This window comes from Chiloscyllium punctatum, chromosome 10 (genome assembly GCF_047496795.1).
Source record: "Chiloscyllium punctatum isolate Juve2018m chromosome 10, sChiPun1.3, whole genome shotgun sequence".
Lineage (NCBI taxonomy): Eukaryota > Metazoa > Chordata > Chondrichthyes > Orectolobiformes > Hemiscylliidae > Chiloscyllium > Chiloscyllium punctatum.
Window position 1 is genome coordinate 41,101,687 of NC_092748.1, and position 15,863 is coordinate 41,117,549.

The 15,863-nt window shown below is 40.0% G+C and overlaps 1 protein-coding gene across 1 annotated transcript in view; it reads left to right on the forward strand.

Annotated features, from left to right (window-relative positions):
• The window catches only part of LOC140482061 (tomoregulin-2-like), a 95,584-nt gene that overhangs the window by 69,971 nt on the left and 9,750 nt on the right, over positions 1 to 15,863 (forward strand). The window contains exons 6-9 of the mRNA XM_072578966.1: positions 1,768 to 1,916; positions 10,547 to 10,606; positions 11,378 to 11,504; positions 11,622 to 11,780. Coding sequence (XP_072435067.1) covers positions 1,768 to 1,916; positions 10,547 to 10,606; positions 11,378 to 11,504; positions 11,622 to 11,780 — 495 coding nt within the window. The remainder of the gene's footprint in view (positions 1 to 1,767; positions 1,917 to 10,546; positions 10,607 to 11,377; positions 11,505 to 11,621; positions 11,781 to 15,863) is intronic.

A 15,863-nucleotide genomic window follows, 5' to 3' on the forward strand; every position in this document is an offset into this window, starting at 1 on the left:
AATGAAACCTCAGTCTTTTAGTCCTTGCCTGTGTACCCACTCATTTCTGATCACATCCATGTAAATCTTCTTTGCACCCCCTCCACTTCCTCATCATTTTATTGTATGGCAATTAGTCTGCATGCAGTACTCTCAAATGTGGTCTGACCAAGGTTTTCTAGAGGTTTGGCATAACTTCACTATTTTTCAATTCTAAAGTCATGTGCTCCTTCCTTTAACAATATTGAACTCTAGCAAATATACTCATTATACAATTCAGAATTTTAGCCTATTTTTGATCTGCAGCCATGGTAAATGTGCTGTTTCTTGTGCCACTGAACTTTCATTTGAGGCCTGTCTGGTTTGAAAGTTTTTTTTTGCATAGCAAGCTTCTGTTTTCTTCATCTTTATTTTTCCTCTTGAGAAAGAAAACAGCAAAATAGTATTGGTGTACCACTATGGAGTTCCATTTTAAGAAACAAAAAATGACAATGTGGACAATTTAATATAGCAATTAGCTTGCTTTTTTCTAAGCTCTTCTTTCTGAGGGGTGAAATACCTGATTGTCACTTGGAGACTGTCTGCAGTGGTATCATTGAAATTATTGCAGTTGAAAAGTGTGGTGCTAGAAAAGCACAGCAGGTTAGGCAGCATCCAAGAAGCAGAAGAGTGACGTTTCAGGCATAAGCCCTTCATCAGGAATTGTTGTGTAAAGAAATCAAAAGAACAGACGTATATCTCATTATTTTATGATGCATTATTTCATAGAATCCACGGTATTTTTATGTAGAATATTGGTTCTGATTGTGGTCTGCAGCAAAATGGTACAGCACAACACCATGGGGCAATTCACTTATCCATGATCACTGATAATGAAGGAGCTGATAGGTCACATTAAATGGAGTGGCTTAATTTGCTGTTCTGTTCTCATCAACCTTCATTTTAACAGAATTAGTTTTGGTGAAGGATAAAGCTTCCACTGTACTGTGGTGGCATCTTGTTCATCAATGTGGTCAGGATCACAAGATGTCCATGAGAACTCATTGGAGTTTTAACGAACTTCTAAAAAGGGGATCTGCTGTAGAAGTTTCGCTAGATAACCTGCCTAGAACCCATAATGTATGCTTGGGTAAATTTCAAAATGATTCCTTAATGATTCCAGAAGCAATCAGAGCACTCCCCTGAATCTCACAGTCCCACCCTGTGGCATTCTGAATACAATGCTATTGCATTTCAAAGATTTGTCTTTCAAATAATAACTGTTCAAACAGCAAAGGTTGCTATACTAAACTTGCTTTAATATTTTTGGTAGAACATGACAAGCAATTATTGCATAAAACTATTGTGTATATTTATTGCTTAGCACCTTGCATTTAGGAGATTATTTTAAGGGATCATTTATTTTTCCTTCTAAGTCCCTGAAGGATAACAAGAAATACAGTACAACTTGTACAAAGTTAAAAAGCACACAACACCAGGTTATAGTCCGACAAGTTTATTTGGAAGCACTAGCTTGCGGAGTGCTGCTCCTTCATCAGGTGATTGATGGAGCAGCGCTCCGAAAGCTAGTGCTTTCAAATAAACTTGATGAACTACAGTCTGGTGTTGTGTGATTTTTAACTTTGTACACCCCAGTCTAACACCGGCGTCTCCAAATCAGTACAGCCTGTAGTATTGTTAAAGCAATTCTTCAGACTGTATTCCAAGTGAAAGCAGTAGCTTGCTTGGAGCTTTGGATAGTGGAATATTTGCAAGAGTTAAATAAAGCTCATGTTTTTTCTCATCCAGGTGTGTGTGCAACATTGACTGTTCCCGCATCAGTTTCAACCCTGTATGTGCTTCTGATGGTAAATCCTATGATAATCCTTGTCAGGTTAAAGAGGCATCTTGCCAGAATCAGGAATTCATTGAAGTCACTCATTTGGGAAGATGTCCAGGTAAATGGAAACGTTTCAGTGCTCTATTTGCGAATTATAATGTAAAATTTCAGTCACGTTTTTATTTTTGCAGAATCCTGTGAATATTCTGTTAAGTATATTCATGCTCTTTCAGTGTCCAGTGAGGGTAAATTCACTGATCCTGCACTAATGCACTTGAAACAAATATGGATTACTTAGTGGGCTGCAACATTACTGTTTCAACTCTGAATCACACTCAAAATGCAGGATCAAAAGTTTATAAAACAGTTACTTGATATTTTTAATTCTACGTCATAATTTATTCCAGAGTATCTGATGTTTAATCCTTGTGGTGATATTCTGTCATCACAGGTATTAGAGTTTGTTTACAAACAAGACATATGATGAAATTAAAGTGGCTATTTATTAAACAATATGAATAAATTTGAGTACACCTATATCAGAAGTAACTGAGTGTCTAGCTCTTCTGTAGGTGAAGTGCAATTTATTACTTTTTTTATCAATTTGTGCATTTAATTTCACTGTCAGTCCAGCAAGGAAGCAACAGAGCCATTACTGTCATAAATACAAACATGCATCACAATACCAGACTCTCTCCAGAAATCAAGTCAGCTGAACTGAAAGTGCTATTGTTGATTTACCATAAGATAGGTTGTGTTACATGGTCGTTCAGTTCCATGGTGCAGCATGGCCAGCCCTTCACTGCTGAGGATAGAAAACATGTAATGGAAATGAAAAATTGAAGACACAACACTGAGTTTCTCTTTGAGTTCAGGCAGAAACTTTTCATTGCACCTGCTCTTATTTCCTTCAATTGAAGGACACATGCTTCAGAGAATGAATGAGTCACACTTTCAAATTTTAAACAATTTGTCTTTTATTTTCTGTTCAGTACATGGAATGAGACAAAAAAAGAGGAAATAGGGAAAGCAGAAAGGGTAGAAGATGCAAGGATGAATGGAAAGCAAAACAAGAAGCAATGAGAAAGGAACCAGGAGAAAGCACTTGAGTGGCAATGATAGAAAAAAAGCAAGAAACAGTGAATGAACATGAGAGGCACAGTGGCTCAGTGATTAGCACTGCTACCTCATAGCGCCTCCGGCTTTGGGCAACTGTCTGTGTGAAGTTTGCACATTTTCCTTGCATGTGTGTTGGTTACCTCCAGGTACTCTGGTTTCCTCCCACAGTCCAAAGATATGCAGGTTAGGTGGATTGACCATGCTAAATTACCTGTAGTATCCAGGGATGTGCAGGCTATTTTGAGTAGCCATGGGAAATGTAAGGTTACAGGGATAAGGTTGGGGCGATTGGTCTGGGTGGGATGCTGTTTGGAGAATCAGTGCAGACTCGATGGGCTGAATGGCCAGCTTCCACACTGTAGGGGTTCTGTGATTCTGGAAATAAAGGAGATGAAAAGAAGAGGGACGAGAGATAGAATGTGTCAATATTAGATGACAGAAGAAGTAAAATAAGGGAGAGGTGTTAGGGAGGAGATGGAATGAGAAAGAGAAAAAGTAGAGACAATGAAAAATGAGAAAAATCAAGATATCAAATAGCTAATTAGAGGCAAAGCATGTTTCAACAGCCTCATTGATGAATTAACTTTCAAAATTACTCATACTTTAGCTACAATTTTTAACAAATAAAAAATAATGGGCTATATGCACATGTTTCTCATTGTGCTCCCTGCAAGTGCCTCTCCTTGGTGGGAGCATAGAAATGTACAGTTATCCCATTTATTTAATATTTGTTACTCCTTGACAGCACACAATTTATTTTTCACCTCTTGAAAAGTTGACCATCTGTGACCTATGCCTTCTGTTCAACTGCAACTGCTAAAATCATACAAAGCCTAGTAATACAATCCCAATTATTCAGTAATACAATTAGTTTTTCTGATTGAGTGATGCAAATGTGAGGAGAATGCTTAAAGACTAGAACTAAATCTTGGAATTCTGATGTTGTAACATTATTGAAACTACTAAAAATTTGGATTTAAGTAGGTTTAAGAGAGTTAACACAATATAAAGCACTAGTCCATTCTGTATTCACAGTAAAATTTAGCTGAATTTAAAAAATCTATGAACGTACAGAAATGCTGTTGCATGGATGCTCTGAATATCTTGTAAACACTACAGGTTCCTTAGATTTTCCATTTCAAAAGTAAACCAATTGAACTTTATTGTTAACATTTTCCTTATTATAATTTATTCTTGTACTTTTGGAGTTTTACAACGTATGTACACACATTGGGCCAAATTTCACCAAAATCAGCCAAGTTGCAATTTTGTGGAGTTCCATTGGAGACTTTCCCTCCATAGGTTGCAGTGGGTCTTATCATGCAGTACTTCGCAGCTTGCCTGTTTAGTTTTGCACCACGCCTGTAAGGGGCCTTGCTTGTACCATGATGTGCTCACCAGCAAAAGTATTTACAGTCAGTTCTGCTATAATGCGGTAGTTCTGTTCTCATGCAATCCCGTGTTATAAGAAAATTACATAATAGTAGCACCATTTAAGCTAATGGGGCTGGAATTGTGTCACAACCAATACACGCTTTAAAAGTTTGCGCTTTAGAAATAGTGTCCACAATTCGTCAATCGCATTATACCTTTGCTTTAACGAAACGATAGTTACAGTAGAATGACCTGTACCACAGCTGGGATTCCTGGAGCCATATTTAAAACTCAGCACTGCACAAGGTGAGGTGTTACTAGCCAACAACTACCTTCAAATGCACATAGCAGAAGGGAAATTAAAAATAAACTCTTCTGAGAGCACATGGGTGGCATGACTGACACTTCATTAAACATGTAACTTCAAATTCACAATTATATTTTTCATCATTCTCAATTTATTCTATAGTCATCATAGCAGCTACAAGAATCAAGCTATACAGATTTACTGTCCTTAGCGCTATTTCATCTTAGACTCCTGTCAAAGGAAATATTGCCCTTTCCCTAGCACCAAATGTAACATATATAATCTCAATGGACAGTGTGAAAACATTACATATTGGAAAGTCTTCAAATGATTGAAAATGTTCACTTTTACTAACAACAAAAACAAAGGAAAAATAAACAAAAATTAGCCACATTCGCTTTTGCGAAGAAAGAGGGACCACATATAGAACATAGAACAGTACAGCACAGAACAGGCCCTTCAGCCCAGGATGTTGTGCCAACCATTGATCCTCATGTGAGGTAAACCTAATGTACGAACTCTCAAATTTCTGTGACCATATGCATGTCCAGCAGTCTCTTAAATATCGCCAATGACCTCACATCCACAACTGCTGCTGGCAATGTATTCCATGCTCTCACGACTCTCTGTGTAAAGAACCCACCTCTGACATCCCCTCTATACTTTCCGTCAAACAGCTTAAAACTATGACCCCTCGTGTTAACAATTTCTGCCCTGGGAAAAGGTTTCTGGCTATCAACTCTATCTATGCCTCTCATTATCTTGTACACCTCATTTAGGTCCCCTCTCTTCCTTTTTTCCAAAAGTCTGAGCTCAGTCAACCTCTCTTCGTAAGATAAGCCCTCCATTCCAGGCAGCATCCTGGTAAACCTCCTCTGAACTCTCTCCAAAGCATCCACATCTTTCCTATAATAGGGCAACCAGAACTGGACACAGTATTCCAAGTGCGGTCTAACCAAAGTTTATAGAACTGCAACAAGATCTCATGGCTCTTAAACTCAATCTCCCTGTTAATGAAAGCCAAAACAGCATATGCTTTCTTAACAACCCTGTCCACTTGGGTGGCCATTTTAAGGGATCTATGTACCTGCACACCAAGATCCTGCTGTTCCTCCACACTGCCAAGAATCCTGACTTTAATCCTGAACTGAACTTTCAAGTTCGACCTTTCAAAATGCATCACCTCGTATTTATCCAGGTTGAACTCCATCTGCCACCTCTCAGCCCATCTCTGCATCCTATCAATGTCATGCTGCAGCCTACAACAGTCCTCTATACTGTCAACGACACCTCCAACCTTTGTGTCATCTGCAAACTTGCTAACTCATCCATCAATCTCCTCTTCCAAGTCATTAATAAAAATTACAAAAAGTAGAAGCCCAAGAACAGAGCCCTGTGGAACACCACTCACCACTGACTTCCAGGCAGAATACTTTCCTTCCACTACTCGCTGTCTTCTGTCAACCAGCCAATTCTGTATCCAGACAGCTAAATTTCCCTATATCCCATTCCTCCTGACATTCTGAACGAACCTACCTTGGGGAAACTTATCAAATGCCTTACTGAAGTCCATATACACAACATCTACCGCTTGACCCTCATCAACTTGTCTAGTAACATCCTCAAAGAACTCAATAAAATTTGTGAGGCATGACCTACCCCTCACAAAACCATGCTGACTGCCTTTAATCAAGTCATGCTCTTCCAGATGGTCATAAATCCTTTCGCTCAGAATCCTTTCTAACACCTTGCAGATGACAGATGTGAGACTGACTGACTGGTTTGTTATTGCCGGGGATTTCCCTATTTCCTTTCTTGAAGAGACGAATTACATTTGCCTCCCTCCAGTCCTTCAGTACAACTCCGGTGGAGAGTGAGGATGCAAAGATCTTCGCAAGCGGCGAAGCAATCACATTTTTCGCTTCCCAAAGCAGCCGAGGACAAATCTGGTCTGGCCCTGGCGACTTGTCAATTTTAATGTTTGTCATAATTTTCAACACATCAGCTTTCTCAATCTCTGTCTGTTCCAGCATGCCTACCTGTTCCTCAATGGTTTCATTCACTACAAGGTCCTTTTCTTTAGTAAAGACAGAAGCAAAAAACTCATTTAGCACTTACCCTACCTCCTCAGACTCTATTCACAAGTTCCCTATACTATCTCTGATCGGCCCTACTCTTTCTTTGATCATTCTCTTATTCCTCACATACATGTAAAATCCCTTTGGATTCTCCCTAATCCTTCCTGTCAAGCTTTTCTCGTGCCCCACCCGGCTCTCCTCAGACCATTTTTGAGCTCCTTCCTCGCCTGCCTGTAATCCTCTAGAACTGAGCAAGACCCTTACTTCCTCCACCTTACGTAAGCTGCCTTCTTTCTTTTGGGCGAGAAGCTCCTCCGCTCTCGTCTTCCAAGGTTCCTTTATCTTTCCCCTTCTTGCCTGTCTCAGAGGAACACATTTGTGCGTCGCTCACAACAACTGTTCCTTAAACAGTCTCCACATGTCTATAGTGCCTTTCCAGGGAGCAATTACTCCCAGTCCATGCTTCCCAACGCACTTCTGATAGTATCATAGTTTCCTTTTCCCCAATTAAATATCCTCCCATTGTGCCTGCTTCTCTCCTTCCCCATAGCTATGTAGAATGTGAGGCAGTTGTGGTCACTATCCCCAAAATGCTCTCCCAACGCAAGATCTGACACCTGCCCCGGCTCATTGCCGAGTATCAAATCCAAAATGGCCTCTCTCCTTGTTGGCCTGTCAATGTACGGAGTTAGGGAACCCTCCTGAACACACCTTACAAAAACAGCTCCTTCCATCTGCTCGAAGGAGGTTCCAATCAATATTGGGAAAGTTAAAGTCACCCATTACAACTACCCTCTACATTCACACTTTTCCAAAATCTGCCGACCTATGCTTTCTTCAATCTCCCTGCTGCTATTGGGGGGCCTGTAGTAAACCCCTAATGAGGTTTCTGCTCCCTTACTGTTCCTAATTTCCACACATACTGACTCAGTAGGCAGACCCTCCTCGATAATGGTAACTTCTGTAGCTTTGATACCCTCTCTGATTAGCAGTGCTACACCCCCTCCTTTTTCCCCCACTCCCTATTCTTTTTAAATGTTCTAAACCCTGGAACAACCATTCCTGCCCCTGAGAAACCCATGTCTCTGTTATGGCCACAACATCATAGCACCAGGTACTGATCCATGCTCTAAGCTCATCACTTTTATTCCTGATACTCCTTGCATTAAAGCAAACACACTTTAACCGATCCCTTGGTTCTTTCCCAGGAAATTCCTTCCCACTGGCTGCGCTACCTCTTGCTATTGCCTCATCTCCATCAACTCTCACCTCCAGTATATAGCTCAGGTTCCCACCCCCCTGCCATACTAGTTTAAATCCTCATGAACAATTCGAGCAAACCTTCCACCCTGAACTTTGGTCCCTTTCCAGTTCAGGTGCAACCCATCCTTCACTTATCTTTGGATCAATGACAAATTTACAGTCGGTGAATCATCACAGCCCCCAGGTCCCATCCATGGGAACCAGGTATCAATTAAGTCCTGTCTGACTTGTGCTTTAAGTTGTCCTGAAGGTGTCATTACTTCTGTTCACTGTCCTCATCTTCCTCTTTGGAAGATTGCTGCTGCTCTCCCAGCTCCTCAGCATCTATCACATCCTTTTTAGCCTGCTTTCCAGACTGCAGTTATGCAGAACGCTTGACCATGACCACCTCATGTTGATGACTGACCATGTCTAGGCCCATAGACTGAGATCAGAGACTACCCCTGACTGACAAGCAGGTCTTCCTGACTGATGACAATTTCCCCTTGACTTGACCAAGGAATACTCCCCTGAGACTCAAAGATCTGGTCACTGGATTGAAGAAAATTCTTTTTAATTGCCCTCAAAACTACTGGCATGTACAGTAGGTGTGACATTGACATAGCACAATGCTATACAGCAACATGTGATCCTCCTTGAATGAAAACTGGTGACATCTATGACAAACACCTGGTATTGTATCTGCTAAACAGCAAGGCAAGACGAAATTACTGTGAGCCTTTAAATTCTGAAAGAAGTGACAAAACATGCAAAGGCAGTCCAAGGAAGAGATGCTGTGAACATCCAAGAAAGAGCAAAGTGTGTGTGCAGTAGGAGAGTAAACAATATGCCCTGCAAATATACCTTGGTCCAATCCATGACATGGGTAATTGTTCCTGCAATGCAAAGTGCCATGGCAGGTGCATTATATTAAAGATGTTAGTGTGTTCTAAATTGCAACATTGAAGTGGAGAGCTGTATTGTAAGTGAATCTGGGATTGAAATATTATGTGGTAAGACTGGTGCATGCCCAGTGTCAGAGGGTATGTTGGGGCATTAAGGCAGCCACTGCCTATGAGACATAATTGAGATGTTAGTGACTGCTGCTTAAGTTGGAGGCTCAGAGGAGCAAGCAGTGAACTGGAATCGCCATGTACAACCTCTGAATTCCATGTCAGGAATTGTTATCTCTAGTTTCTCTCTGGTGTGTGAGAGAATGGGAAATTTCATATCAATGAGGCATGATTAAGTACTAATAGTTGGCAAATACATATAACTTGCCTGTCACCACTCACTCGCAAGATTCTCCACTTCATGTTCATAACTTAGTTGTAGAATCCGACATTGTTCTTTCTCCCTAAGAATCTTATTTTCTCTGGTTTTGCCAGATTTTCCCAACTGACTTGCCATTCTCCACATTGTTCGGGGCTAGGAAAATTCTACCCATTGTAACAGGAAGTTTGTAAGATACTATTATGACAGAGTACATTGTGATACCACAAAACAAAGTATGTGGTTTTCTCAACTGACAGAACAAACATTCTTCATGAAAGATAATGCAGTCTGCTGGGTTAAAATTCTTGAATGTTATAATCCGACAACACATTTTGCAGCATACTAATATATAGAGATTGTATCATATCCAAAATTCTTTATGACTTTCAGAGGTCAATTGCATGATATGAATAGCAATGGTAAATACTTTACAATACAAGACAAAGCAAGTAAGGCTTTCATTGTCATCGTGAGAGCTCTGCTTTCTACAGAGACAACTGTTTTTTCAAGAAATTTTTGTATGTGAAGGATTCTACAAAGGTAAGTGTGAAATTACTTTCAGTAAGAAGAAAAGCCAAACATGAAAAGTAAAAAGAATCTATAGTTTAATTTGTTATCAGAGATACCCATAAACTGTCATGCTCTTCCCAATCAACAAGGGATAATGTGAGACTAACCTGCAAAAACAAAATGCCATTTAAAACAATTGTCTTTATATTGGAACACATGAAACCTCCAAACATGCATAGTATCCTTTATTTGCAGTTAATGGCCCAACTTTAAAGGAAAAATGTTCTGGAAAATTACCTTCTGTAAACTAGCAACTGTAGTCTTACTAATTTGCACATGACCCAGAGGCAGCACGTTCCATAACAGGATAATTAATTCAAGAATAAGGAAAAATGTTCTGGAAAATTACCTTCTGTAAACTAGCAACTGTAGTCTTACTAATTTGCACATGACCCAGAGGCAGCACGTTCCATAACAGGATAATTAATTCAAGAATAAGGAAAAATGTTCTGGAAAATTACCTTCTGTAAACTAGCAACTGTAATCTCACTAATTTGCACATGACCCAGAGGTAGCACGTTCCGTAACAGGATAATTAATTCAAGAATAAGGCTTAAAATGAAATACCTTGGCACAAATGCTTAATTAACACATTGAGTTAAGTAGAATGTTTGTTATTCCTTGGTGATTTCAGCAGGAAAAATGTACAGCTTACTCTTCAATTGTTTCCCTGTAGATCAAACTGATGGAAAAAGAGTCACAGGACAGAAATGTGCTGTGTATCATACAGGTTGCTTGGGTAACTTCAGTGATTTTAAAACATTTTTAACTTTTTTTGAATAGACAATGCAACCACAGGTACAAAAACTGAAGATGGGCTTTATGCAAGGACTGATTACACAGGTATCAATTTCTAACTTTTTTCAGAAATTAGTTTTCTAAAAAAAAAGACAACTTGGATAAAAAATGTTCGGAGTTTAGTTCTTTGAAGTTTCACAACTCATGTTTTTCCGTGCTGTAAACAATTATAGAATCCTACTCGTAATATTTTCCTGATTCCAGACTATACAGTTAGAGTGTTAGTCCCAGTATTATTTGCAGTATGGTCTGCAAATGAAACAGAAGATTTTTCTGTTTAGGAATTTTTAAAAACTTTATCCTAATTGCTTTTCTTGGTCAGTGACTAATTGCACAACATGCTAGAGAGGAAGAAGTATCAACAGGTCTTCTACTTCCAATGACTTTTTTGTGAGTGTTTTTGAAAATGTGAAGGCAAGATCATTGGATCTCCATAGTTGAATAAGCTTGCCAAATTCACCAATTAGGTTTAAATCAAAAATGGCTACTTGGATGAGATATTTGTGGAGATGGGGAAAATGATGCTGCACTTTCAGGTCAACGGCAGAAGAATCTGTTTGCCAAGAACGTCAAAGTTGGATTACCTTTGTAATCTCAATTTCATAAATTAGATCTTGGTTCTACTGCTATTTCTGGCTTAAGTGCCTTCGTTGGACTTTATTATTCTCATGCTGTGAACAACCTAATCTTGGCGTCATACTTTTAAAGATGAGTTTCATATAGAACTCAACTCCACTGACTCTCAAATTCTTGCTGAAAGTCATTAATTATTTTTCAGTTTTCTTATTTACCTCCAATTTGCATTTTATATTACAGAAAAAAATGCCAATAAATTAGAAAAACCTGCCCGAGGACTCTTTATCCCATGTCCCAATCACTTGGATAATCTTTGTTTACATGGAAAATGTGAATACTTGATTAATAAACAGGAACCATCTTGCAGGTAAATGTTTAGACAAGACAGTAACAAGTCTTTTTTTTTATTTCCATGTAAATATTTACTTATTTCAATATTGTATGAATTCAATTCATTTGCTGACCAATTGCACTCATATTGCAGCTGTGAAACAGGTTTTAAAGGACCACGCTGCGAACAAAAAGAGTTTAATGTTTTGTATGTCGTTCCTGGAGCTGGAAAACTTCAGTATGTCTTAATAGCATCCATCATTGGAGCTGTGCAGGTGGCCATCATTTTGATTGTAGTTCTTTGCATAACAAGGTAACCTTACTTTTTAATAATTGGTCAAGTTACTTGATTAAGGTAATCAGGTATTCTGATTTCCACTGCATAATCCTGTGCTAAATGTTAATCCTGTCAATTTTAAGAAACATTGTTCATTTCTGGGAACCCAGAGGGTGCTCTCATTTACAGGAGGAACAAGTACTCTGCAATGTTATTGATCTGAGAGAGACTGGGCCTGTCTTGCATGCACTTTATGACAATAAGAAGCATTATGACAATGTTGAGAAGTCAGGAGTAGCAATACTATGGAAAGCAAGGTTTCTAAGGGAGTTAAATGGAAGATGGGTGGATTCCAAAATTGGTAGCCTGCCCACAATTTGTAAACAAATGAAAGAACATATTGCCATAATATAATTGGTTTGGAAAGGTCAGCTGTTTGTTTTTAAGTTTTTTAAAAGGATGGAAGAGTTGACGCTGTCTTTGGTGATGCCCTTTGTGTATTAGAGGTTTCTTGGTACTCCCTATCTCAAACCTCTTCAGGCAACTTGAATAATAAAATAGAATGCACCAATTGGCATCAATCTAAGGTAAGATATAACACAGGCACATACTATCCAGTTGATCTTGATCTGTCTTATCTTGCTAACATTTCCTTTTATATGAAAATTGGGTGATTTTGTCTTACAGACAAAGTCAAGCAATAGCTTGGCATACAATAAAATCTTGACTAGTTGAATCACGTACACACAGTCAGGCCATTGCAAAAGGCATCGAAAAACCAAGAGTCACATCTGAAAAACCTCTAATCTTTTTCTGCTTATGTTGCTGTCTCTAGAAGTGTCTATCTGTCATCAGCACAGTCAGTAATGTTTTCCACATTTTTGTGCCACAGTGAAAAATCACAGAACATCTATAGCTTCAGTTGAGGTGCCAACCTAATGAAGCTACAACATAGGGCTACACATATCCTCCACTTTTCTAAAGTTCACTTGACACCACTTCACTTTTACAAAAGACCTACATTAGTGCCCGTTTTCGCTAACCGAAAGAAATCCAAAGAGGATTTTGTTTTTACAAGAAAAGGCAAAGATTTTCCCATATAAGTTAATGCTTCTTTGCTTTACGCCATTTTGGCTTATGAAAGGTTTCATAGTAATGCTCTACTTTCGGATAGCAGGGGATACCTATACCGTCTTGGACTAAACAGGGCTACCTGCCTTTCCAGCAACAACAAATTTACAGTCAATGAATGAAAGACTTCAAGCAATTCTAATCTATTTCATGCAATGCTGCACTGCTCTATGATGATGAAGGTGATATTTCTCCTACACAATGATCCTCATCCAAAGTCTGCCATCACTCTTCAGCAACCATCACATTGCTATTGCCTTCTCTAGTTGTGCAGATTTAGCAGCACCCTCTCTCTAGAGTGTACTAAGAGGTCCCACCAGATCAATCCAAGCATCAGAACCTCAACTTAAGAAGGTGTAATGTCTGCTTTGTGGAGATCTGTGAGGAAGAACAGACTGTGCTGTATCTATGCTTAGCCTCTAACAGGAAAATGCATAATAGTCTTCAGCCATGATTGCACTGCATAGCTCTCATCTCCAATGAGCCATTCTTTTAAGACATTTGGTCCTTGAAATGAAGCTGGAATCCAAGTTAATCATAGATATAGGCATCATCACAGCTTCCATGATACCTGGTACCTACAAAGGTGTGGTATCAATGATCAAGATTATTTGTACATTGGCAGAATGGAACTCCTTCATGATGAAGTCAGCATATGGTGCATGCTGTGATGTGCATGATCTGTAGTTCCCCGCTTCTGGGGAATTCCTGCTAGTTGGCAAAGTTTACTGACCAAGTTAGAGCAATTTCCTTGTGATGGCAAAATGAGATGAAATGCTGTGATCTGGATATTCATACAAATTGTATCAGTAACAGTGTTGGTAACATTTGAGTTGAGAAATCACACACAGGTCCCCAGCTGACCCTTGGAAGTAACCAGTCACATAAAAATGTTGCAAAGCTGTAACCTGAATGGCCATCCATCCCTTCAGATCACAAGTCCTGTTCCAGCAGATGACATAGTTCCAGCAGATGACATATCTTCATCCTGCTCATCTGGAAGAAATGGCATCCAGGACGGTGGGGTTTGGGCCTGCTGTGCCGTCTATACATCCTCAAGGATCCTCTGCTGTGACTTATTCATGTGGTGCTGTCCAGCAGCCTCTAAATGTTGCTGCTGGTCTGGTCTTTCTGGCGAGCTTACTCCTCAATTTCTCTGCACTTTAGTTGTGCAGCAGCCATAGATTTGATTATTATCACAAATACTGAAATACATGGAAAAGTATTGTTTTGCATGCTATCCAGGCAAATCATTACCATGCGTAAGTACATCCTGGCAATAGAACAGAATTCAGAATGTAACGTTTTAGCTACAGAGAGATGCAGACAAAGATCAACTAGTATATGAAAGGTCCATTCAAAAGTCTGATAACAGCGGGGAAGAAGCAGTTATTGAATCCATTGGTACATTTTCAAACTTTTGTATCTTCTGCCCAGTGGAGGAGGATGGAAGAGAGTAAAACTGGGCTGGAAAGGGGTCTTTGATTATATTGGCTGCTTTCCCGAGGCAGCAAGAAATTTAGATAGTGTCAGTGGATGGAAGGCTAGTTTGCATGCTGGAATTGCAGGAGGCTGGAAGAACACAGCAAACCAGGCAGCATCAGGAGATGGAGAATTCAACGTTTCAAGTATAACCGTTCTTCAGGACTGCATGTGGGTGTAAGGGAAGCTGCAGATAAAGGAGGGGGTGGGGGAGGGTTTTGGGTGGGGAGAAGGGCTGTGTGGTGAGGTAGTGATAGGTGAACACAGGTAGCGAGTACGGCCTGATTGGTCGTTGGGAGGAATGAATCTGGTTGATAGCTGGAAGGAATGGAAGGGAGGAATTAGAAAGGGAGTTCGGGGATGGGAAATTTGAAATTGGAGAACTCAATGTTGAGTTCACCTGGTTGTAGGCTGCCCAGGCAGAAGATGAGGTGATCCTCCAATTAGTGGTCTGATTCATTATGGCAGTGGAAGAGGCTGAAGATGGTCACGTCGGAGAGGGAATGGGTAGGGGAATTGAAATGGTGGTGGCTGGGATCTTGTGGTATTAGACAGAGCAGTTGCCATTCCAAGCTGTGATGCATCTGAACAGTAGTTTTCTGTGGTGCTTCTATAAAAATTATTTAAAAGAGTCATTTTGGTCATGCCGAATTGCCTTAGCCTTATGAGGAAGTAGATGCATTTGTGTGTTTTTTTAACTGCAGCATCGATATGGATTGACCAGGACAGATTGTTGACAATCTTTACCCCTAGGAACTTGAAACTCTCGACCATCTCCACCTCAGCACCATTGACAGACGGGGTGGGGTTCCTCCACTTCACTTCCTGAAGTCAATGACCAGTTTCTTTGCTGGAGAGATTGTTGTCTTTACACCAGGCCACTAAGCTCTCTACCTCTTTCCTGTACTTTGCCTTGTCATGACAGCCATTTTTAATTTCCATTTTCATTTGCAATTTAGATGGAAAGCAACACAAGAAGTACTTCAGAGTGGATTGTCAGCTCAGCTTGTCAATCTGTGGTTTGCCCCTCCAAACTTCCTGTTACTTTCTGCCTTGTATTCTCTGCCAACTCTTTTATTTAGTTTTTCATCTCATCACTTTCCCTTTTAGCCCTTAGCCGATTATCCAACCATCATGTAACATATTCTTCCCCATCAAAATCAGCATGGTGATTACCATCGATGGTCACCCTCCCCCAGCAACCTGTGCCCTTCAATGCACTATTATCTCAGATCCTTATGTTGAATTAAGGATCCCTCTACATCCAGGTATGCTGCCTCCAGTGTCCATAATTGGCCAACTTCCCAACTTCTCTACCACAGTGATGGCCATTTAGTGAACCCTGATAATAACCTTCTGCTTGACTTTCCCCTGGACTGACCATCCCACTGCCCTAAACCTGACTGATGGGTGACTGCACCGCGAGATGTTTACTGTGCAGTTCCCCATCTCACGTAACACTAATCCCTGGGCTGGTTGCACTCGGCTTTTAGTACTGACTGGCGA